Source organism: Silurus meridionalis, chromosome 25, assembly GCF_014805685.1.
Source record: "Silurus meridionalis isolate SWU-2019-XX chromosome 25, ASM1480568v1, whole genome shotgun sequence".
NCBI lineage: Eukaryota > Metazoa > Chordata > Actinopteri > Siluriformes > Siluridae > Silurus > Silurus meridionalis.
In genome coordinates, this window is record NC_060908.1 from 5,922,755 (window position 1) to 5,949,197 (window position 26,443).

At 35.4% G+C, this 26,443-nt stretch overlaps 2 protein-coding genes across 3 annotated transcripts; both read left to right on the top strand.

Moving 5' to 3' along the window:
• The first annotated feature begins 400 nt into the window (after nt 1–400).
• On the top strand, nt 401–6,003 carry shpk (sedoheptulokinase). Of its 2 annotated transcripts, XM_046839221.1 has the most exons (7): nt 401–677; nt 781–922; nt 1,859–2,042; nt 3,138–3,290; nt 3,970–4,145; nt 4,797–4,997; nt 5,175–6,003. In XM_046839221.1, exons 1-7 carry the CDS (start codon nt 528–530, stop codon nt 5,579–5,581), a joined length of 1,413 nt encoding a protein of 470 aa, XP_046695177.1. In that variant the 5' UTR covers nt 401–527; the 3' UTR covers nt 5,582–6,003. The 2 variants fall into 2 exon arrangements, with proteins under 2 accessions (XP_046695177.1, XP_046695178.1); XM_046839222.1 differs by lacking the exon at nt 781–922 and having other exon boundaries at nt 403–556.
• Nucleotides 6,004–9,585: 3,582 nt separating this feature from the next.
• On the top strand, nt 9,586–22,217 carry LOC124379111 (transient receptor potential cation channel subfamily V member 1-like). Its single transcript, XM_046839220.1, has 17 exons — nt 9,586–9,706; nt 12,363–12,569; nt 13,421–13,572; nt 13,691–13,843; nt 14,085–14,219; nt 14,375–14,667; nt 15,198–15,374; nt 15,590–15,745; nt 16,000–16,095; nt 16,173–16,243; nt 16,759–16,924; nt 17,944–18,010; nt 18,098–18,408; nt 18,647–18,819; nt 19,352–19,452; nt 20,587–20,628; nt 21,658–22,217. Exons 2-17 carry the CDS (start codon nt 12,367–12,369, stop codon nt 21,750–21,752), a joined length of 2,391 nt encoding a protein of 796 aa, XP_046695176.1. The 5' UTR covers nt 9,586–9,706; nt 12,363–12,366; the 3' UTR covers nt 21,753–22,217.
• The last annotated feature ends 4,226 nt before the right edge of the window (nt 22,218–26,443 follow it).

The window sequence follows — 26,443 nt, forward strand, 5'->3', positions numbered from 1 at the left end:
AGTTTTGTGTATGTATATGGTATCATTTATTTATTGGTTTCTTTTTAAATAATAAAAGGATTGCGTTAACCTTAACCCCACAACTACGGCGTCACAGAGGAACAAAATCGTTTGGAAGTGGTTCAATTTAAATCTCTGCCTACTTCCTGAATAAGTGCCCTAATAAGGTAACAAAATGGCGGGTTCTATACTCCCCTACTGAGTGCACTATATATTAAATTAGCAGTGACATGGTTGAGCCGCGATTAAATGACTTTAGGATGCATACAATTATATATATAAAAAAAGCTAATTTTATCTATAACTGTTCATCTATTTTGGGATTGCAAATTAATTCTTAATAAATGGTGGATTTAAAATTGTATATTTTTTTTAATGGTAAACCAAATGCATTACTTTTGACCTACGGTGTCCACAGAGGGTCAAACCGTACAGCGTTTCAATCGAAAGCTGTACTTCCTACATTAGAGTTACAGCTTCTACACGCTGTTAATATATTATAATTACTAAACATCATATAAAACACAATGGATGCACTTTCTGGCTCATCAGATAAGTATGTTTTGGGCATTGATTTGGGAACTACCTCGATCAAAGTTGTGTTGTTTGACACTCGAACCAAGACCGTGACAGATAGCTGCAGCTTGCAGACCAACTCTGACGTAATCGACGAGCACGTAGGTTTGATGGCCTCAGAATAACACCATATGACATGACATGATGACAGTGTCGTAATTTTTAAAAAATACTGCATTGAATGACCCAGTGTCTTATATCCAGGTCAAGGAGCAGGACCCTGTGCAGATCATTGCTACTCTTGACCAGTGCATGTGTGCTCTCCCCAAGGAAAAGCTGTATGACGTCATATGCATTGGGGTGTCAGGACAGATGCATGGGGTTTTGTTTTGGAAATCTAACCCAGGTGCACATTAAACCAATAACACAAAACAAAAGCAACGTTCTTAAAGTGGGGCCAAAGATTTTGACAATATGGTCAATAATTCAGCGTCCTGCAGAAAGTGACATCTTTAGGAATTCTTTTCTACCTAAAGAGATGCGGCAGCGATTTAGTCTTTCAGTCTGTCTGAAACACTCACCTCTTTCTTAGTATGATCTGCTAGAACAGTTAACTTCCAAAGCCAAACTAGATGAGCTGGGACTCTGCTGTAACCCAGTCAAGTCGTTTCACATAGCTGCGTTACGTTCCAGTCCAACATTTGCAGTCTCCATTTATTCCTTGTTGAATTTATTATTCATCTCACAAACAATACAAACAGAATATTTCTATCAGATCCATTTTGACATCCACTAACAACTAGCTAACAACAAACTAGCTACAAGATCACAACACATCAATCATTTATTGTGATTCAGGGTCACAAATTTGTGTAATATCTACTTTTATGCACAAAATGATTCCTAAATAACATTTTAAATCTTTAATCACATTGTAACCAGTTTGGATTAAGGCAAAATAAAAAACCTGAATGGCTACAGTAGGACGATGAATAATAGATCCCAAAATGTGATAGATTAGATAGTAATAGTAGACAGTAAATTCATCTTTTGAGATCTGTGGAAAGCTTGAGAACCCATGACCTATCATGAAGTATCTGTAGATGCTTTGACATTCATCTACAAATGTGCTCTGACTACAATGTGTACACATGTATATGCATATGCAACTGTAATATTACACACCTGCATTACTAACCTGTGTGTGCTTAACTTTTAATGTTATAAATTGGTGAATTGAAGCACAATGTGTAAAGTGAAGTTTGAATTTTCTTCCATGTCCAACACACAGGCCAGGACAGATGTTCATGTTCTAAAGGTTTCTCTTCTATTCCTATTGCAGGTTGTGAGTGGTACAGTAGTCAATTCAGTCACAGATTCAGACCACATGATGTTAGTCACCTGATCACATGGCAGGATGGCCGCTGCACTTGTGATTTCCTGTCTTCGCTACCTAAACCTGAGTCACACCTAAATGTGGCTACTGGTTTTGGCTGCGCCTCTATTTTCTGGTACACCAAGAACAGGTCAGAAAGCTACTTGATGTCATTAGTGGGTTCACTCGTCAGTTTTGTTTTAGCTCATGAGAAAACTTTGATTCAAGTAAGACAAACTATTGAATTCTCTTCCCACGAATACAGAAATGCACATGTAGTTATAATACATGCACTGAACTTTAAGATTAAACAAAAACAAGGAAACTAGTTACCGTTTAGGAATTAAACTTTTATTTTAAAAGTTCTAAATATGAGTAAAGGCTCAAAAAAACATCAAAATGCCAATCTAAGCATCTAAAAATAGCCAGCGATCTAGATTTATGCCAATAGTTTCTAATGTTTGACCAACATAAGTTCTGGTTCATAGACCAGCCGTGAAGCTCAATGAGCACACATCATTTATGGAGTTTACCTTCAGCAGTTTTTATGCTTTTCAATTATGTTTTCAGATTTTTTTGCATGATGTGATGTTAAATCTTGCTGACTTAATAAGGATAATGGTGCCTCATCAGCATAAATTAACCATTATTTTGTCCAAGAGGCTATATAAAAAGAGAAAAAAGGGCCTAAATCTTAACCTCCATTGACTCAGGTGAATTCTAAGCCATGCAATTACCTGCCTATGCAAACTGGTAGTGTGATGCTCTGGGCAGTGTTCTGCTGGGAAACCTTTGGTCCTGGCATTCATCTGGATGTTAACTGGACAAGTACAACCTATCTAAACATTGTTGCCACTCCTTCAAATATATTCCCAAATGCATGTGGCCTATTTCAGCAGGATAAAATCGCAAAAACTGTTCACTAGAATACAGGAATATTCAAGAATTTAAACTGTTGCCTTGGCCTACAAATGATTTAGACCTCAATTATTACTTAATTATTGTTCTCGGTTCTCAAATTCTGCAGCATCGAAATTGACACATACCCACAGTCTGGCCAAGCAGTACGTTGTCCTCCACTTTAGCTTGTTATTTCAACCTAAAAATGAATCTAGCTTTTAGGAATGACACACACACTATTAAAATATTACATCATAAGATGTGTTGAATAGTAAATACTAACTGGAGAGATCTTTGGCATGATTTATATTCTGCCTGCCTGAAAAGCAACCTTTTCTCTCTACAGCCCTGAATTTCTTTCCAAGTTTAGTGTCTCAGGAACCATCCAGGACTATGTGGTGTCCATGCTGTGTGGTTTGGAGGTCTGTCTTATGAGCGGGCAGAATGCTGCTAGCTGGGGCTACTTCAACACCACCACCAACCAGTGGAATACAGAGATGTGAGTACAGAATGCAGTTGTATTTCTTTTTGGAAGTTGCAGTGTTCAAATGAAACTCTTGTGTTTGCTCAACGATCGCGCAACATGAGGTTATGCAGCCTGATGGTATAAATAATACTTGCTTTTAACTGCAAATACTGTATCTGTACAGAAGATGGCTGTCATGAGCATTCTTTGTAGGTGTATGAAGCATGTGAAGGTTCACATCCTCAGAATTTCATCTTACACATCTGTGTGGTGCAATACATAGTGTAGTATAGTATAATATAATAATATAGTAATAACATATATAGTAGAGGAGGTATAGCACCATGTGATACTGTCTTCACCATTGGCTAAACTGACTAGCTTGGGATCTCAAATTTCCTATTAGTTTAAGTGGTTAAATTTGAAAAACCTTTCACGTAGCTTTCGAAACTACCGAAAGGTCTTTTTTCGGATTAATAAATCTTCTGAATGTGAGATCAAAGTTATTGATTAGAAATGCAGATTATGGCAACAATCACGATGACTGTGGAAAACTGTAAATAGAAACTGAGCTCATAAGTTTACCGTAACTGTGATATGTCAATAAAAAAAACAAAAACAAAAAAAAAACAATGTCCCATGGTGGCAAATGTACTGGCTGTTGACTGTTGCCCCGGATCCTTGCACTTACTAAAGCATGTTTTATTGTTAGTCTGAAAGATGCAGGCTTCCCTGTGCACTTACTACCCCTGCTGGTGGATTCGGGGTCAATAGCTGGTCAGACCTGCTCTGAATGGCACGGGATTCCTGCTAACACACCTGTAGGAGCAGCTCTGGGAGACTTTCAGTGCAGCGTTTACTCTTGTATGATGGATAAGAAAGATGCAGGTATGGTTGGGTCACATAATTAAATTTTTTTTTTACAATTTAGCTGAGCATGAGCCAAGCTTCAAAATATTCAAGGGTGTAAATGGGTATATACAAGCCTATAATTCAGTGGAACCTCTTTTGAAGGCGCATCAAAGCACAGCTAAATACATTCTTAGGGTATTATTCTTCCACATACATGAGCTCACAGACTCTCATGATTGTCTAGCGTTGCTCTGATTGGCAAGTGAGAGAATAACAACATATCTCCGTACCCATAGTGCACCACCAATTTTGCTCCCTTTGTCGCATGTCTAATAAAGAGTTTTCTGCTGTATCACCTCCGATTCCATTCAGTTCAATTCATTTTTATTTGTAGATCACTTGAAACAGTTGACATTGTCTCAAAGCAGCTTAAAAGCAATAAAGCGGTCATTAAGTTGTGTAAAAGAATGTATAAGTTTAGTGCTTATAAGTTTGTTTTCATAATTGTAAGTTTATCCCTAATGAGTGAGCCTCCACTTTATGCATTTTATAACATTTTACAATGCTCTTCTTTTACTGCAGCAGATTCAGTGAAATACATGGCTCTGGTAGGAATAGTGTACAGTATTTTCTTATGATATGATAGAATGCAGTTCTCAAACTTGGCCCACTTTATATCTGTTACAGTACTAAACATGAGCACCTCGGCACAGTTGACATTCTCCATGCCTGCTGATTTCACGCCTGCAAGGGTACCAGATGCCCTCTCCCCTATCGCCTACTTCCCGTATTTCCACAACACCTACCTGGCTGTTGCAGCCACGCTCAATGGAGGCAACGTTCTGGCAACATTTGTAGGAATGTTGACCTCTTGGATGAAGGAATTCGGTATCTATATTGTATTTAATTCTATCTTCATTTAGCATGACATGCCTTTATAAACCATTCTGTTCCATGGCTTGCTGTAATATTATGTTTGGCACATGTTGAGTAATCCCGCTCAGAGCTGCAGTGCTTGTTTGTCTAAATGTTTCTCCCATTCACCTGAAGTGTTGTTGTGTGCAGGAATGGAAGTTGGTGACTCGGAAGTTTACTCCAAGCTGATCGAGCGTGCCCTAACTCAAAGAAGCACTGACCTCCGTGTGACCCCGACCTTGCTAGGAGAACGGCATGACCCTAGCAGTCTAGCTTTAGTGTCACACATCACCCCAACAAACCTTTCACTGGCTCACGTCACCCGTGCCGTTTGCGCAGGGATCGTGGCTAACCTCGCCGGCATGATGCCCCCTCATGTGCTGTTGGCTGCAGGAGTGAAACGGATTATGGGGAGCGGAAGCGCACTGTCTCGGAATGAAGCTCTGAGACAGGAAATAGAGCAAGCATTCCCATTCCCTGTGGTCTACGGGAAAGACGTGGACTCAGCAGTCGGAGTGGCAATGGTTTTTAATGATAAGCTGTTAGGAAATTACTGAAAAGACTTGGCAAACACTACTGACACACAACACCTTTACACATATTGTTATGTGTGTTGGTTGCTGTCTGTGTTCCAAAATCCATTAGCATATTTTCTATATTTTGGATACATAATAAGATTCCATGTCAGTCTATTTTGTTTACATTCATTCTTTGAGTGTTAATTAAATGCAGGGGATTTTCACATCTGGCAGATGTTATTTAAATATTGGAACTGTAATTATTGCAGTGTACAGCGTTAATTTATTATCAATACAATAATTTATTACTATTTCCTGAGTCAGATATCTAATGGCATTGATTGCACTAGTAAAGCAGATCATTTGGCTTTACTTTAATATTTTGTAATTCTGTAACACTAACAATCTGTATATATTTTTTTCACACTGAAATTAAATAAAATTAATTTCTACACAAAAAATGTATTTGTTGATTTCTTGGTTTCATGAAAATTTGATCAAATCAAATCACAGAGTCTGTCTCTGGGATTCTCTTACATGTGGAGTAAACCTGAAAGTCACCCATACTCTTTACTCATTCTCTCTCTCTCTCTCTCTCTCTCTCTCTCTCTCTCTCTCTCTCTCTCTCTCTCTCTCTCTCTCTCTTTCATATTAAAGTAATTGCTATTGAAAAGGTTTTTAATAAAGCTGAACAACATACTGTACATTTACAGCGTCTATAGAAAGTTATCATGCCATGTGGAAATATTTACCTTTTGGTCCATTACACCCCGGAAAATGAAATAAATTAAGTCAAACTTTTCTAAGCAATGTGTACACATTATAACCATCATCATACTAAAAATACAAATTTAAAACAGTATTAAATGTATTATTGTATGATTATTTAAAAATTAATTAATTAAATACCTGTTTCAGTGATCAGGCCCTTAAAGTTGCTATTACAGACCTGCTCAGGTGCAACCAGTCAGCTTCCAGGTGATTGGTTTGATTACTTTTAGACTCCATCACAGTTCATTGCCACTCACCCCAGAATGTGACTGAATGAAAGAAGAATGCACAAATATACAGACTTATCCAGAAAGATTAATATCTGTAACTAATATAAATCAGGAGACTGATGACTTTTACAACCCAGTATCTTTCCAAACCCTGTGCATAGTTTCAATGTTTATTTTAGTCATTTTCAGAATTGTTAGAATTTTTGCATTTTTCTTTCATTATTTTCACATTGTAAGGCAAACTTTGCAAATAAAGATGGATTTTTTTTGTGCAGTGGATTTTAGGCTGTATGACAAATAAAGTCTATTTATTTCAAAGTTTATAATTTTTTTTTGAGTCCATGAAGTCTACTATTTTAAACGGGTATGATGATTTTCTATAGGCACTGTAAATACGTGATTGTTATTTGAACATGCTCATGAACATAAAGTGCTTTTATTCAAATCACGCACCTTACGGGTCAAAACAAATGAAACTAAATGTTTAGCTGTCATTATAAACTGCATTATCCTAATCTTTGAAGATATCACACTACTGTACACATCCATGCTAGTGGATCACTATCACATTAACCAATACTGTGGTAGGAAAATGCGAATGCAGTTAAAATATCAGGGTGCAAACACTGCAAAAAAGCACCACTCTTGTGTTTTACTAGCCACATCTTGCAAATCCTTAACTACCAGCTACTTGTTTTTCCACAGATAATGCAGCAGTGGTACTGCATAGAATGAAAAAACAAAAACCACCACCACCACCATTTTGAGATTATAAACTGTAACTTTGTAAAGTAATTGAAACATATCAGTAAACTCAACCAACTGCTGAATGTGTAGAAGAGAATCTGTTTCTGATGCTAACACCTAGTATCAAACCTAATGCACTACTGTATATGGACAAAAGTATTAGGACTACTGACCTTTCCTGCCATAAGTGGTTCTTCTCCAAACTGTTACCACAAGGCTGGACACTATTGTATAGGATGTCTTTGAATGCCGTATAATAAAATTTTGCGTTCACTTGAACTTGGAAACCCAAACCTGTTCCAGCAAGGCAATGCCCATGTGAACAAAGTGAGTTCCATTAAGAAATGGTTTACATGGTTTGGAGAGGAAGAACTTGAGTAGCCTGCTATAGATCTCAACCCTACATTTGGGTTGAATTGGAACACTGACTGCACCCCATATCTCCTCACACCACTCCTACATCAGTACCTAACTTTACTATCACCCTTATGGCAAATGAACTCAAATGCTACACTTCAAAATCTAGTGGAACATCTTCCCAGAAGGGTGGATGAAATAATAAAAGCAAATTGGGACTAAATGTGGAATGCAATGCTCAAAAAGAACATACTATTCTTATGGCCAGGTGTCCGCAAACGTTTGGCAGTATACTGTACATGAGCTCACAAATGGTTATTTTTGCTGTATGGCAAACTTTGGCAATATAGTGTATCCCTTACAAATTTATGTAACGAGGAAAAGCCCACTCATTCCTGATTCACCATCGTAAATTCAGTGTCTCTAGAGATTATATTATGTACAGTATATTCATCCACTAAACTGAGAAAGATCATATAAGGCCCTCTCTGTCTCTCTCACTCTGTGTCAGCTATTTAATGATATTTGTAAAAATTAAATACATGATTGTTACTTGTACATGCTCATGGCTAATATAAGCAATATTTCAGCAAAGCTTTTATTCAAATCGCGCACCATACGGGCCAAACCAAATGCAACCGAAATGTTTTAACTGTCATTAACTCCATTTTCTTTATCACTGGAGCTATCAAAGTACACATCTGTGCTAGTGGGTTACTATCACATTAACTGACACTGTGGTAGGAAAATATCAGGGTCCAAACACTGAAAAAAAAAAAGCACAACTGCTACATGACTATGTGGAACTAATTATCAAGGAGCTGAATATTTAATTGATTTGACCAGCTGTTTCTAAATTTTATCATAGGGGCTCTAAATAAATACTGGTTTTAATGTTGAGATAATGTGGCAAAAATTTAAATATGAGCTAATATAAACTTTACACCCCACCCTCTTTCACTGTTTCTTTTTCTCACATATATCTTTCAGTATTTCTCAAAGCTTCCTCTTATGCAGTTTCCTATTTAGCAAACTGGGTTTCTGTTCATAAGATAATGTGCAACACAAAAGTTTTTTATGTACTGTACTTTTGTTACATGAAAGTTTATATTTTCCATTGCACAATTTTCAGTATTGCTCTTATTTGTGCATTTTCTTTATCCCTGATTCAAATGTGTGTGTGTGTGTGTGTGTGTGTCCTGACTAAGACTAACCACATTTGGCAAACCCACTACATATTTTGCTAGAGATAATGAGTGTCAAATAATGAAGAAAAAAAAAACCACCTCCATTTTGAGATACTAAACCCGAACATGTTCAAGTAATTAAGATATATATTGAAGCAAATGTTTGCATGGCTCGATTTGAATTAGTGATCAACTGCTAAATGTGTAGAAGATAATCTGTGTTTCTGATGCTAACAGATCACTAACAATTTGTGTAATGCGGAAAAACCCATTGTCTCTACAGAGTGTAGTATGTGGTTATTTTGCAGTATGTTCAAACACTGAACTGAAGATCATATAAGGCCCTCTCGGTCTCTCTCACGCTGTGTCAGCAATGTAAAGATATGTAATGTAATGATATTTTCCTGCAAGCTAGGCTAATTAAGATTTATTTCCACTTTTGCTAAAAAAACAAAAAAAAACAAAACGCCAAACAAGAAGTACTTAATTGTAGCACTAATGCAATACTAATAGACATTTTTCCCAATTCATTCATTGATTTAGTAGCCAGAGCATGCAAGCTAACAAGCTATATATGAAGTTTACAAGTTAGATATATAAACAGACACAAGCAGCTAATCCTTACTTTTGCTGCAGCAACTTAAAATAATTGCACTCAATAATAAATGTTGGTGTCCTGACTTGAACATCCTCTCTCTCTCTCTCTCTCTCTCTCTCTCTCTCGTTTTCTCTTTCTCTTTCTCTCTATGACTGCAAGCCACCACTTCCTCTTATGCTGCTTAAGATACTGCTAGTAAGTACATAATGATGTTATAATCGGTGCCAATACAGTTGGGGATCAAATTGAACTAGGACATTTTGCTGAATTATTGGTATGTACCAACGTCTTATGTTGCTATTTATTTACTTTTATGCATGCTATAATATTTTTTAAGTATTAAATAACTTAGTATTTTAATGCTTTTTTTCTTTTTTTTCTTTTTTTCTTTTGGTCTTCCATGTAAACAAAAGCCCAGCTTTAAACTGACAACTCAAAAATCGGATTTTATCATGTTTTTTTAATATATATGGTTAATTTTATATAATGCCAATGTCAGTGCATTCTGTTGTTACATCATTAGCAAATACTTTTTTTGTTGTTTTGTTTTGTTTCCCTATGTACAGTAAATGTAAGATCTTCTTTAAAATCAACCAAAAGTAGTCCTCTACAATAAATCTTATGATTGTCAAACAATTTTCCACACCCCGATGACAGAGCAATCTACAATCCATTTAGAGTCGATCGATAATATGATGTGAAAGATATGTACAATAATGTGGTTTGCAAGCCTGCACCCTCTTCTCGCAGCTTCATGCTCTTTGCTCATATATATAGGCTTTTTAATTTGTCATAGTTTTTAATTGCATTTTGTACAGGCAGTTTTTTACTAGAAGCTGATAATCATGTCATATGCAGATGGCAGATGCTTTTATTTAAACCAAGCAACTAAGAGGTGAAATCGGACACGGTTATCCTGTACATTTGAATATCATGCGTTAATCATACAAATTCAGCAATTGGGCAATTCAGGCTTATTAAAGTGTTTGACCTCTCGACCTCCTTCTATAAAACACAAGGGCAAAAACACAAAATCCACCTCTGTTTTTTTTTTTATCTGTATCAGTAATGCTTCACCTTTAAGTATTAGGAAATATATTTTAAGTTTCAAGTGTCATAGTATAGGAATGGAATAGAAATAAAAGATATGAAGTGGAGATGGGAATGGTGTGAATTTTAAATTTAAATCAAAGGACTTCTAGCCTTGTGATAAAACTCTTTAAACCTTACAACAATCTTTTGTCATTTCGTTTTTATTTTTGTGCTCATGTGCTCATATGTTCATTTAGCTACACTTTAAATTTTATCTATAAAATCCTTGGCATACTGATCAGATTTCTTGCAATAAAACTCCTGATCTAGGATCTAGTTGCGGCCAAAAACTTACATCTAGAATAAAGACACGCATTGGTTTTTATTCTTCATTTCATGATAAAGTACATTAAATTTCAGGTCAAACTTGAGGAAGTACTTTATTGTAAAAATAAAGTTCTTCCTCAAGTTTGACCTGAAATTTAATGTAATGAAATTTAAATTCTATTCAACATAGCGCTGCATCACACAACATAAGCTACATAACAGAACACAGAGTTTAGGACTAAAGTAAGTGTCCTCATCACACCAAACTTGCATTTTGTTCAAATTGTGATACTTGAATCAGACAAAAAAAAAACCCCACATGCATCTCAATATACTATGATGGAGTTTTTGCCCATTCTTCTTGACAGAAATTAAGATTTTTGGGGTCTTGAGATTTTGCTTCAGTATTCATAGAACCCTTGAAGTTTTTTTGTGCCCCTCTCCCGAACAATGCCATGTCTTTAGTTGTTTTAAAATGCTCCCAAAGATGAGCTAATGTTGAGAAGGTCTACTGGTTTTTTTATTTTATTTTATTTTATTTTATTTCATTTTATTTGGCTTAGTTGCATTGACTGTCTCATGGTAACAATGGCAAACAGGCACTTATAGTACGCTCTTTTAAAGTCTCAGAGGAGCTCCCTATTATTTCCTAATTATGACCATTAACCAAAAGTTTTTCATTTCTGGAATGAATTCAGACTCTGTTAAAATACAGTCCAATTGCAACCATCACTATCAATATGCAAACTTTAGACCCATGATATAATGAATTAAATATAAAAAATAATGTTTCATATTTATAATTTTATAATTGTTTATAATTGATAGATTTATGAATTTATTATTTACAGTAATAGTAGGATGAAATGAATAATGTACATGGACAAAAGTATTGGGATGCCTGATCTCTCCAGCCATATGTAATTCTTTCCCAAATTGTTATTACAATGTTGAAGGCACACACTTGTATAGATAGCATAAAATTTAACGTTTATTTAAACTTGGACCTCACTTAATCTTAAACCTGTTCTAGTATGACAATGTCCCTGTGCACAAAGCCAGCTCCTTGAAGATATGGTTTATATGGATTGAAGTGGAGACCTTTTGTGACCTGTTATAAAGCTTTTGGGATGAATTGGAACGCAGACTGCACCTAAGGTCTCCTCACCTTACTTTACTAGCAACTTGTGGCTAAATGACCAAAAATCTCCACAAGCACACTCCAGAATCTAGTGAAACAACTTCCCAGAAGAGTGGAGGTTATAAAAACAGCAAATGAGGACTAAAGGTGGAATGGTATGTCCAAAAAGCACATACTTTGTACGTCGCTCTAGACAGGGGCATCTGCTAAATGCCATAAATGTAAATGTAAATTTTATGGTCAGGTGTCCACAAACATTTTACACAAGCGTTTAAATTTAATTTACTTGTAAGCTAGATGAGATATGACTCCCTTGATTATGGTTATGACAAACCCGGAGAATAGAAATAGACGTGGATAAATCATTTGTAATATTTCTTCTTTCCATTATAAGTTATATGCTGAAAATGAATGCTTCATTTTTACCCAGAGCTATGGCACTCAAAAAGAAGGACAAGTTGAAACCTATGAAACCCTTTACTTTGGAGATTGATGACAGGACAGATGAGGAGAGGAAAAAGGACAAAGAAATTAGAAAACATGTAACTGGAAAGTCCAAAACACCAATGGACACTCATCTTCATGAGGACCGTGGTCATGTCCGTCCCCAAATCCGATTTGACCTGAGTTATGCTGAGTGAGTAAAATGCCTATGTTTGTTATTAACCAAAGTACAGTAGTAATGTACCATACCACCTTTTTAATAACCCAAGGATGTCCATACTTGATTGACAAGTGAGCCAAAAGAGCTTCTAGTTCTTACAACTATAAGGTGAGTGGTGCTAATCGATCATAATGCAAGACACAATGCTTTTTAAAATACGGGTTTGAAGACAACACAGGCGTGAATGCCTTGTATAGAGCCATGACCTCAACCCCATTAAACACCTGGGATAAAATTTTAAATGGAATGTCCAAATAAAAAAAAAATTTGTGCTATAAATAACCATACACAAAATGACACACAGTGAATGAGTGTTTTTTTATGACTGGTCTAAGGCACAATAGAATAAAAAATGAGTAAAATATGAGTAAAAAAAAAATCCAAATAGAATAAATAAATGAAATCAAGTGTTTTGATTATAATAAAACATAAAATAAATGAATAAGACAACTATTATATAGTTTATTTTTCTATTCACTTAGATAATGGAAAGATAATGAAAAGATCGAGTGGATGTGTTCCAGTAAATTGTACAGTTGTACTGTATGTATAGAAAATCATAAATATGGTGTAGGTCAACGATACATCCATTACTTAAAAGTTCACATGTGTTTTGTCTGCAGGAAAATACAACAGGCAGAAAGTATACCAGATCAGCACACAATGTCTGACACTCATAGATTTATCATTGGAAACCTTTTTTAAATCTAGAAACTGCGATGATATCACTGGATATCTTCCATTAAAATGTACAGTCATACGCCTAGATTTATTACAATGTAGGAAATAGAGAGTAAGTGGTTTTGTGTTTTTTCTTTCTGCAGCAAAGTTTTTGGGATAAATCGTGAAACAGAACTTTCTGAGAGGTTTAATCGTGAGAGGCTTTATGATGACGTGTCCAGTGGTGATGTCAGTAGGCTTGAGGGCCTGGAGGAGTATCTGCAGAAAAGAAAGATGGGCCTGACAAGTACAACTTGTAAGAACATTCTGTAAAACCCAAGGTTCTGCACACAGAATTTGCACTAGACATCTTATGCAAATACAAAGTATAGAATTATAGTGGAAAGAGCTTTATTATGTCCTATGTCCCTCAGATATTTTCAGTGGGAAGACAGTCCTGATGAAGGCCCTGCTAAACCTGCAGAATGGACACAACGATACAGTGGAGTACTTGCTGGACATTGCAGAGAGAATGAATGATCTTCAGGATTTAGTGAATGCAAAATGCACAGATCCATACTATAAAGGTGCATATTTGAACAATTGTTCCTTTCTATACAAATACTACCAAATTTCAGGTTCTACCTACCATTTATATATATATATATACCTGTGCCACTGTAGTTATGTGCAATCTTTTTTCTTGTTAATGTAACGACCTCTGTTGGAATCTTGATGATTTTTTTCCTATTAAGTAACAGCAAAATGTCTTGTCTTGACTTAAGTTGTGTTTTAGTAACACACTAATAAAGTTGTTTTTGTGTGCAGGACAGACAGCTCTTCATATAGCCATTGAGAGGAGAAACAAGCATTATGTCAAGCTGCTCATTCAGAAAGGGGCTAATGTCCATGCAATGGCCTGTGGGAAATTCTTTCAGCCACGGAAAAAAAGTTTCTACTTTGGTAAGTATCGATATTTTTTTCCAATCCATTCTATAATACAAATGGTAAATAAAAGAGCATTGATAATGTGTTCAAACATAGTCCTTTGTAAGTTTCCTTTGTTATAAATCAATAATATTTAACATTTGACATTAATTCCAAACCCTGTTCTACAGGGGAGCTTCCGCTTTCACTGGCAGCATGTACTAATCAGGAAGACATAGTAGACCTGCTGATGGATAAAGCAGATGTGAGGCAAAAGGACACTCTGGGCAACATAGTTCTCCATGCTCTTGTGATGCTGGTGGACAATAAAAGCCCTGAAAATAATGACTTTGTCATTTCCATGTATGACTTCATTCTTACCAAGGATGCTGCTAAGAATCCCTACAAGGAGAAGCTGGAGGACATTGAGAACAATCAGGGACTTACTTCCATCAAGCTGGCTGCAAAGCTGGGAAAGATCAGGGTAAGAGCAAGACATTTTAAAAAGAAAAAGTTGATCTGGTCAAACATGCTGCATTAGCTGTGCTGAAAACTTTAAGAAGCTTTTAAAAGCCGGATTTGATTAAGAGAAGTACAATGTTTTATAAGGCTTTTAGGCTTTGCACTACTGTAACATGATCGGGTAATTTGTGAGATAGTGGGCAGTATGTGTACACTGACGTTAAAATATTCAAGAGATTGGCATGGAGCTGAGATCATAACTAAATATAACAGTTGGGGAGTGGTAGCTCAGTGGTTAAAGTGCTAGCTTACTGTTCCGAAGGTCAGGGTTTCAAGCCCCAGTATCTCAAAGCTGCCACTTTGGGCCCTTGAGCAAGGCCCTTAACCCTCTGTGCTCCAGGGGTGCCCGTATCCTGGCCGACCCTGCGCTCTGACCCCAGCCTCTAAACAAGCTGGGATATGCGAAGAACGAATTTTATCGTGCTGTAATGTATATGTGAGAAATAAAGGCTATTCTTCTTTTATTCATTTACTAAGTCTTTCTTTCTCAAGCTGCTTGAACACATTCTGCATCGTGAGTTCCAGCAGGAAGAGTGCAGGCATCTGTCTCGAAAGTTCACAGAGTGGGTATATGGCCCAGTGCACGGGTCGCTGTATGACCTGGACTCTATCGACACCTACAAGCCAAACTCTGTCCTTGAGATAGTTGTTTATACCCCAGATATAGAGGTAAAATAAATATACTCTGCAAAATTTGAGCTAATGAGCCAAAATATATATATTAATGGATACTCTGCACCTACATTTTTTCTCACATTTATGCATTCCTCCTGAAAATGTATATGATTATAAAAATTATATAGCTTTAGATTAGATATAGTTATATTAATTGTTAAAAAAAAACATGTATGCGCTGATGCTGTGCTTTTTTGTTTATCTCTCAGAATCGCCTTGAGATGCTCCAGCTTGAGCCACTTAACAAACTACTGGAAGACAAATGGAAATTATTTGCCAGATGGATATTCCTCTTCAAGTTTATTGTTTATCTCATATATCTCAGCATCTTCACAGTTGTTTCTTATTACCGTGAAGAAGGAAAAGTGAGTACAGTGTGATACTATTTACCTACATTTCTTCAGTTTTGTCAAGGAAATAGTTAATGTAATTAAACAGAAAATAAAAAATACCAAAAACATACTGTTATTATTATTATAATTTTTTTACACACTTCATTTTATTAAATCTAATAATTTATAAAATTGTATTTATTTAAAAATCCACTACTATGCATGCAAATGATAAACTCAAAGCAAGCCCTACTATTAACAAATCATCATTTTATTTGTCAATCAAGCCCCCATTTCCCATCAAGACAGATTTTGCTGGTTTGATGCTGTTTGTCGGTCAAGTCATCATGGTTATTGGCTCAGTCTACTTCATCGTGAGCGTGGTGTGTATCATTTACTATAGTTTTTTTTTTTATTGCTAACTAAAATGAAAGCCTAACAATGTCTTATTCTCTTGTAGCTGATAGAAATGTATAAAAAGCGGCCAAGTCTGCAAACAATGCTGGTAGATGGCTATTCAGACATGCTTTTGTAAGTGCTTGATGTTTTTTTTTTTAAGATTTAATATATAATATATACAGGACTATTAACACAAGGTTTTATTTCTCTTATTCAAAAACAATTTATTTTATACTTATTTCAGCATTACATTTTCTTGTCAAATAAAGGAGATCATATTTATTGGTGGATATAATTGATGCTATGTAATGTCTGTGAAATGCGTTCTTGTTATCACTTAGATATTACATTATGAACCTTACTATGACAAGAGCTTCTTTGTCCTGAAGACTCCACAAGGATGAAAACCTACTGACTTTTACAAAGCACATACACTAGAGATTCCTTGTGTATGATTATAAATGTCTTCTGACAGAAAGGGCCACTATATCTTTATTAAAAATAACATTTTAACTCATTTTTTTAGACTTTAAATATGTAAAGCATTGTATAAAATAAACACCTTCTCACCAATCAAATACAAGAATTCATGCTGCATTGAAATAAGATACAGTATATGAAATGCTGTATGTTTTTTGTCACTGTAGTTTGTTACAGGCTGGGTTGTTTATCATCTGTGCTGGAATGTATTTAAATGGAAACCAGGAGTATCTTGCCTTTCTGGTGATCAGTGTGGCTATGGGCTGGATTAATCTGCTTTACTTCTCCAGAGGAACTCGGTACATGGGCATCTACAACATCATGATTCAGAGGGTGACTTGATTGTTTTTTCTTTTCTAAGTTAACACTTTCACAGTTAAACTTTCATCTGTCATGTTATAATGGTAAAGGCTGGCCCACAAATTGTTGCACCAATTCACTGGGTGCACACATGGTTGTGAAATGATGTGAGGAACCCAACAAAATCTGCTCAAACACTGCTCAACACTTTTTGGAGCACAAAAGTTGTCATAGACAGTATGACCAGCAGTGAAAGGATTTCTAATGACTGGTCAGTGAAACAAAATATCAAAATAAAATGATAATATAATTATTATAAATAATAAAACAATTAAGAATTAAAGTGTAGAATAAAATGTAAATTTGCAAAAAATAAAAATAGAATGAGAGGAATACATTTGCAGTACAATAAAACAAAATTGCAATAAAGTAAGAATGGAATAGAATTCAAAATAAAAATAGAAAATGAAATATACAAATAAAACATAAAATACATAATATTCATACAAATGCAAAAGACCATTAAAACGTTAATTATGGCTGTGACATGAAATATAGAGTCTCAGTAATATAGCAACTCACTTTCTTTGTTGCTGAGGCTACCATAAATGGTGTTTCCTAAATTTCCCAATTGTGCCATTGATTAAAATAGGAATAGAAATGGTTAAAATATTTTACTCCCTATTACAGTGTGCATCCATTTACAGTATATTAGATGTCTACCCATTGAGTGAAACTGTTTGTTTTGTTGTTCTGTTTGCTTGCTGTTTAATACTTTACTGTGAATCCTGGTCTGGTTGAAATGACACTAGAGACCACTTTTACATGACGTGCAAGCATGTAGATTTTACCCCGATTATCATTAAGCTTTAATATTGATGCTCGCTCAGAGAAGTTTAAAAAATCCCTAATGAAAAAGCTCATTGTTCATTATAAGGAAAAAATGACATGGCCTCCAAGTGATGCATATCTGCTAAGACAAGAAGTTTCTATCTTACATGCTTGAGGTTATGAGGTTATGCGGTTCTGACTGCTGCCATTCTGATTAATAGGTCTTCCTTGGTGACATCTTGCGTTTCCTGTTTGTTTACATAGTCTTCCTTATCGGATTTTCAGCAGGTAATGTTTTCTAGATCATTACTCTCCACTCGACAGAAATTCATTCCAGTCCCTAAAGCACTTGATTTTTTTGTGCTTCCTAAACAGCACTAGTGACTCTACTCCGTGAACCTGGAAAAGGAAGTCCTTTGGAAAAAAATCTTGAAAATGAGACAGATAAGTGCAACAAAAACTCCTTTAAAACCATTGCCTTCACCACTCTAGAACTGTTTAAGTTTACTATAGGCATGGGTGACCTGGAGTTCACAGAGAACTATGAGTATAAGCATGTGTATTTTGTACTGCTTTTAACCTACATTGTGCTCACGTACATCCTGCTGCTAAACATGCTAATTGCTCTGATGAGCAAAACTGTGGACGTCATGGATCAAAAGAGCACCAGCATCTGGAAACTCCAGGTATGCATATATTGTCCTATTTCTCATACCAATATGTCCAACCAATATGTCCAACCTGACTAAAAGAGTCTATAGTATATTTTTTTTTAACACAGTTTGATTAAGATTGATGAAAGGGTGTTTCATCTAAAGATTTAGTTAATTTAAATTTCCATGATTGGACCTTTTTTTGCAATTTGTGTCAACACATCCTGTCTTTAGGTAACAGTAAATGTTATGGATGATTGTGCATTCCCAGCGTGCCATTACCACCTTGGACCTCGAGACATTTATGCAGTATGTAAATTGTCTGAAAACGAGGGTTGCATGCTGTCTGAAGATGAATTCTTCAGACTTTCTGCAAATGGAGAGGCTCTCAGCAGTGAAGAGGAACCTGGGCAAAAAAGAGGACGACTGGCACTGGTATCTCAGGTTAAAAGGAAAATCTTAACCCTTGAGTGTAACGTGAAGTGAGACATGGTGTAGCACAGAGGTTTTCAAACTGTAAAATTGCAGGTGTGAAATTGATCATGGGTATGAAGACAAAAATTATTAAAAGACCTGCCAACGTTTACACATTTTGTTTGCAGAATGCATTAATATGCCTAAAGAGCTAACTTTTTTTTATCTTGAATAAAAATAGCAGATGAGCCAATTGATACGACCAAAGTTCAACAGAATGTATTTGTGCACTGTAGCTTTACATTTTGCCTTTATAGTAACTAAGCAGCCAAACATGTTCAGGCATGCCAAATGTTAAGCACACGTAACAAAATTAAAATAAATATATTCTGACTTCTAATTTCAGTTACTATGCTAATCTTTAAATATTTCTTTTATTCTGTTTTTTTATTCTTCCTAATTGCAATCTCTCTAATCATAATACATTCCTGTGGTCAATCGAGTCAAGTAAATTGCTTTTAGATGAGATGGTCAGCAGTAATTGATGCATTTGTCCCTGCAGAGTGGAAGAATTCAAATGGAAAAATTGGAACCGCAGTCTGGGTATCATCATGGATGAACCTGGAGAGGGTAGTTCAAAAAAGCAAGTTGAACCTAACAGAGGTATGCTGATTTTATTTACAATTTGTGATGCAATTGCATGTGCTAACATTTGAAGGGCCAGTTTGTTAGCAGATACAGCCATAACCCCAAGGTTTTCGCAAAAGTTAAGGTTCCCTTTATTATATTAACTAGGGGGACTCTCACTCTGTATACTCTGCCCTTAACAATACCTTAGAATACATAGAAACTTTCTTCTTAACAGGTATGATGCATATGAGAATAGAATATTAATCTGCATACATAAATTAAAATATATTTCTTATAAATTTGCATTTTTTGATATTGAAAGTTTTAAATGCTTAAATACATTCTAAAACAACTTTGCTCTCAAGTACAGGAATGATATGTTTTATCATATACCTCACCTGTTCTATGCTCCTCACCTGCTGGACCTGAAGCTCAGACATACACGAACACAATCTACTCAGTTCACATGATTTCAAAATCAAAATTCAAATTTTATTTGTCACATACACATACAGAGTATCACATATAGTGAAATGTTTTTTTGACTTTCGACTTGTACACATGGAAAGAAATACAATATAAAGATAAAATTAAAAAAGAGTAATGTAACGTAAAAATAAATAAAATAGTCTAAAAAGTGTATTAAAATATAATCTGACTATAGAGTATTAAAGGTTAAGGATAAAATATAATATAATACACACACTGAAAGAAAAAAAGAATATATATGTATATACACATACATGAATTAAACAGATTTGATTGACTGTGAGCGATTCTAAATGCTGATTGGCTGACAAAAATCTTTATATCTGAGAGGAAAAGAGAAAATAGAGAATAAAGAAAAAATTTATTTCCAAAAGTTTTTTTTTTGGAGGCAACAGTGACCTTATAACTACTGTAACTGCTTGTTGTGTGCATGCTCTAGTCTGCATTTCCCTACATATGAGAAATAACTTGCCTCCAAAAGCTGGTGTTACTTATCTCACTCTAAACACTGAAGGTACAAGTTAAAATGTTGGACAATGTGTACTTAAATACAGACAAAATGCATTGATCTTTTATGAAATTATATTATGAATTATGAATATTATGAGCAAACCTGGTCATAACAATGGCATGGGCATGATAACAAAATGATTAAACATATTGAACACTCTGTTTCAGGGCCATCACAAGATGCTCTTGTTAATGAGGATGAGAGTAAAGGTAAGCCCAGAGTGCTGATCAGAATATAGAAGAAGGATATATAATATAGAATATAGAATATAGAACCAGGAGTTTTTTATTGAATATGGCAATCTTTAATGCATTTTCTTGAGCAAAAATGTACTCTTCCCTCCTTCTCAATTTATTATTATACTATTTATTTATTTGTTTATTTGTTTGTTTGTTAATTCATTCATTCAGTCCTCCCCCCCTTCCTTCCTGTCATTTGGAATAGTTATTTTGAAATAGGAATCCATGTGTAGAACAAAAGAAAAAGAAGTGCTTGTGTGACTAAAAATTTCTATGTAACTTGTTTTGATTTCAAGAAAAAAAAAGATAAAACATAGTTTGAAAGGATTAAAATGTTACGGACTACAAAATAGAATGGTCTTTATTAATAAAATACTCAGTTCTAATGAAATGTGTATGAATTGGCCATTTCTAAAAAGGATGGCTGAGATGTTTTATATATGAGGAAGGAGGAAAGAAAAATCGTTTAGTTGTCACGTATGCATTACAGCATAGCAAAATTCTTACATCACATATCCAGCATGTAAGAAAGCTGGGGTCAGAAAACAGGATCAGCCATGATAAACCTCCCCTGGAGTGCAGAGGCTTAAGGGCCTTGCTCAAGGGCCCAACACTGGAAGATTTACAGCACTGGGGCTTTATACCTGACCTTCCAATCAGTAACCCAGAGCTTTTATGTTTTTATTAATTTATTTATCCATACAGCACAATTCATAACACAATTATGATTCAGTATGAGTGCTGTATTAACATGGATTTAAATAACAGTTTTATTTGCTATACTACACATTTACATGATACACCTCTTGTGTTAACACTGTTGCTTTAAATAAGTACTTTGTCAATAATGATGCTACTAATGAGTGCTAGTTTTACGTTGTTATTGGAAATAAGATTAATAAATAGCATGGATCAAGGGATGATGGGAAATGGCTGTCTATACATAGGGTTTAGTGTAAGTAATATGTGTTGATTCTTACGATATTTCATTCTCTCCAGAACCCAGCCAGTCTGATGTCAGCCAAAAGAAACACAAACGGTATGAACTGCAGGCGGAGCAAGAGGCAGAACCCCTGGCTTCCAGCTCAATGTAATAAAATGTGAAAATATGAAAAAAAAAATAGATATTTGATAATTGATCCAAGATCCCTTTTTTGTCAATTAATTTTTTATTGTTTAGTGTTTTTTTTGTCAAAAAGTAAGTCATTGGAAGCCTGTTATCTGAGAGGTCTTAAAGTCATGTATGTTTGCACATCATTACTGAGCCTTTGCCTGTTCTTTTGTTTCCTCTGTATTGAACATTTTATTTTGCATCTCTTCTTTTTTTCCAGTAATATGCAATTTTTCAGGGTAGGAGGTTATCTATTCCCAGGAGTTATTAGCAATTATTACATTTACTGTATTATTAAATGTGCTTGTTTGGTACCATGTTAGGGATTACATTATGTAGTGAGCAACAAGCAGTTTTAACTGTGTAAAGCTGGAAATAAAGCAATGATGTATTGTACGGAATTTTTTACAAATTTTGTTTTTATCAATAAAGATACTATTTCTTTTTATTGATGCTTTATTCATGTTGTCCTCTGAAGGTCCACTACTCACATACTATATGGCAAAGGCAAAGCTGTGTCTCTGGCCATGGCAAGCATGTACTTATACACAATATATGTCCAGTGAGAAGGTAACACGTGACCCTATGTTTATGTTTACCATACCCCAGTAAGTCTGAGGCAATGAAATGTTATACTGTTATGATACAACCAACCTGAATGCTACAGCGACCTGAATCTTCTTATAACCTGCCTGACATATACCATAGAGCTTTTATTGACTATAAAATATGTCCTATTTACAATTCACACATTTTAACAGATTGTAATTAGCTTTATTGCTATTGAGACAGATTAGTTCATGATATTACTTATGTTATGGCAGCAACACGCACACACACACACACACACACACACACACACACACACACACACACACACATGCACACACTCTCTCTCTCTCTCTCTCTCTCTCTCTCTCTCTGTCTTTTTCAATATCATTACACAGAAAAAACAGGAAAATGGAAAGCAACTCCTTGTCCTGAAAGAATTTCTGTGTTTTTGCTAACTTTTCAGAGCATCCTAATTCTTCCAAAGCGCTTACAACCGAGACACCTTACACAAGTGCTGAATAAATTTCTCATCAAAAACATAGTCACCACATCAAAAAATGTATAAAATATTCGTATTATTAGTCTCAGATTATGTGGAGAATCTGCTGTACATGATCCTGTTTATGAGCTGATATTATAGAAAACAGTTACATATTGTAACATAACACAACACAAAAGTAACATAACATATCAGGATGTTATTATGAACGAATTACCACAAGTTTTACCAGTGACAGGCCATGTCTTTCTCACCTTTTAGTGGTAAAAAAAACAAAAAAACAATATTATTCAGAAATGCAGTATAACAATAGACTATTGGGTATAATCCCATACATAATCATGAAAAAAAAAAAAGTAAGTCAGTAAAAATAAAGTCAGTGATTTTGCTAGTGTTTAGGTCAAGTTTAACTTAATCAAAGCATGACCACTACAGGAAGATTATTTTGTTTATTATGTTTAAGCTCCGAATCCTTAAAAAAAAAAAAAAAACTAAGATAGAACGCTGACCACTGCAAACACTAAAACTTTGCATCTTGGTTACAGTCCGTGTGCTTTTCATGATGGTCAAGTAGGAATTGACTGATGGAATTGAAGAAATGTTCCAACATTTTGAGAAGAGCGGACTCTGGTGGTCTAGCAAGGAACTGTCCCAGCTAGCTATTCCATTATGTAGGATTTACTTATTAACAGGACGATCATGTGAGTTTTATTCGGTAAGTTTCAGTATATGTATACTTTATAGTTTGTGAAAACTTGACACCAAAATACAATTTTAAGGCTTTTTACCAGAGATTTCCAAAGTTGGTCTATGGTGACCTTGATTTGGCCTTCCATGCCCTTTGGAAAAAACTTTCTTTCGGTTTCTCCCATTAGGGGTCGCCACAGCGGATCATCCGCATGTTTGATTTGGCACGTTTTTTTCACGCTGGATGCCCTTCCTAACGCAACCCTTCCCATTTATCCGGGCTTGGGACCGGCACTAAGAGTGCAATGGCTTGTGCAACCCTAATGGCTGGGGTTGGTTCCCTGACCGGGGCCGCATCCTAAACACTAGACCACCAGGGGACCATGCCCTTTGGAAAAACGTATAAAAAATAAGGACCAGCTTCATGTCTTTCATTAGAGGCCATAAATAACTAAATTAGGCATTAACTCTGTTGTACAATAAATTGGATTGCTTCACTGAACTAGAACTGTTAAAGCAAAACTGCATTGCTTTAGCAGATTGCAGAGTCATGCTGTTTATTTCTTTGTTTATTAATTTATCGTAAACAACATTAACCACAGCAATTGTTATTTTTTATTTTAATATAATGTTTGATAAATTGCAACATTTGTATAATACAATCAGTCCATGGCTCTCAATCAAGTTTGATTTTTGCTCTTCATGGGAAAAATTTGACCACCTCTGTTATATACTATAATGTAACAAATTTGAGCAGAGGCACAAAATTAATTTGACAAACTTTAATGTAACATTTTAGTTTCTGTAATCTGAAATCTGTAAATTCTGTAATCTATAATTTGTAAATTCTCTAATCATATCACACTCTTTTAATTCTGTGTATGATTAAGGGCAGGCAGAATTCTAAATCAAATTATTCATATATAAAATATGTAATAATAAAAAGGACCATTATATCTATTTGATATCGCTTTGCATTTCAAACACCTCTGATTTTCACCAGGTGCTTCTTTGCCTCCATGCCGTGCATTAATGCCATAACACATATCTGACACATATGTTCTAAATTGGTGTAATTTTACAGTAGTCAGATTTGTAGTCATAAAATTATTTTATGCTGCAATCATAAAAGGATCTGTGAATGTTTTAGAGGATCTGTGAATGTTTTTACTCCTGACTGAAAATGTTTAATTCTCTTTTGTAAAATGTTTGTGAACCTCATTACAAAAGCACATTATCTTAAACCAGTGTGTGCTTAGCTTTTAGTGTTTTGAATTGGAGCCCATCTTGTAGTAGGAATTTAGATTTTCATAACCAAGTCATAGAGACACCTGAATATAGAGTTTATATACCAGTTTCCATTTCAAGTTAAGTGAGTGGTACAGCATGTGGGTCACCTCATCACATAACAGGATGGAGCCGCGGTAGTTTCCTGTCATCACTACCCAAACCTGAATCACACCAGCTTTACCAGTTTACCAGCTTTGGCTGTGCCTCCGTCCCCTGGTATACAAACCACAGGTCAGAAAGCTACTTGATGTCATTAGTGGCTTCTATACATTGATTCTTTTTTGCACTACTGCAATTCATTTCCTCTGTGTGATTCTATTTACGAATAAACCCAAATGTGTCTATAATGAAACACATTAACATTAATTGTTAGTGACTTCAATTTTCATTTTGATAATCAGGAAGTCTCCTTAAAAAAGCAATTGTGCCCATTCTAGATTCAGTAGGAATTAATAAGAATGTTATAGGACCCACTCATAGTGGTGGACACACTCCTAATTTAATTTAATTAAGTCAAGTTTATTTCTATAGAGCTTTTTACTACAGACATTGTCTCAAAGCAGCTTTACAGAATTTAACAGTTAAGGTGAACGATGTGTATTTATTACTGATGAGCAGCCATGGGGACCTTTTCTTCCTTGCCACAGCCACCACCAGCTTGCTCATTAGGGGCAAACTTACACTTATAGATACATTTGCACATATTCAGGACATATTCACTTGTTAATATATTTTTGCTGTGTGTTGTCTGTTTGTGAAGCCCAGAAACTCTTTTCTTAGACACCGCAGCCTATAAACATGGTCGTTCTAACCACACTCCCCAGAATCCACTACTGTTGAACCCATTCAAAATTAGACACAAACACACACACACACACACACACACACACACACACACACACACACACACACACACACACACACCCATACACACGCACGCATGCACGCACGCACACACACGCATGCACACACACACACACACACACATACACACACGCACACGCACACACACACACACGAGGATCTTTAGTTATTCTAGCATTAAACTACTACCAAGCATTTTCTATTATATATATTTGGGATTTCCAAAGCACAGAATGTACACCATGGTTCACAAATAATCTTCTCCAAGATGGGGTAAAACAATGTTTTCGCCGTTGCTAAAACAGTTTCAATTAGTGCAGTTTCTTTTCCCCAAATCACATGATGTGAAGTTATGCTCTGACATTTTGTGTGTGTGTGTGTGCCTACCCACAATGTATAAGTGTGCAGAAGTGGGTAGTGATTCACGCTCTAAGACAAACCACATACAAAAAGTCAGCACATGCAAATAGTTTTTGCCAGCTGTGTGTGTGTGCGTGTGTGTGTGTGTGCGTGCATGTGTGTGTGTGTGCAAAATATCATGCATCGATTTGACACACAGAGAGAAAAGAAATTCTAAAATAAAACCTGGTATAACAGTCACACAACACAATTTTTGTGTAATAAGAATAAGACTGCTTTATTTGTAGATATATTTTATCATAACAATGCAAAATTCCCCATTTTAAACCCAGACAGCAAGTTTGTGGTGATGCGCAGAAAATTAGGAAGGCCTGAATCAATCCTAAATGAGTTTAGGGGTCTCTTTGGGATTTTCTTACATC

Coding starts and splice junctions, on each gene's coding strand:
- shpk (XM_046839221.1), top strand. CDS start 528: ATGGATGCACTTTCTGGCTCATCAGATAAGTATGTTTTGGGCATTGAT. Junction 2,043..3,137: donor TTCTGGTACACCAAGAACAG/GTCAGAAAGCTA, acceptor TTCTCTCTACAG/CCCTGAATTTCTTTCCAAGT. Junction 4,146..4,796: donor GATGGATAAGAAAGATGCAG/GTATGGTTGGGT, acceptor TATCTGTTACAG/TACTAAACATGAGCACCTCG.
- LOC124379111 (XM_046839220.1), top strand. CDS start 12,367: ATGGCACTCAAAAAGAAGGACAAGTTGAAACCTATGAAACCCTTTACT. Junction 12,570..13,420: donor TTTGACCTGAGTTATGCTGA/GTGAGTAAAATG, acceptor TTCTTTCTGCAG/CAAAGTTTTTGGGATAAATC. Junction 16,096..16,172: donor TCTACTTCATCGTGAGCGTG/GTGTGTATCATT, acceptor ATTCTCTTGTAG/CTGATAGAAATGTATAAAAA.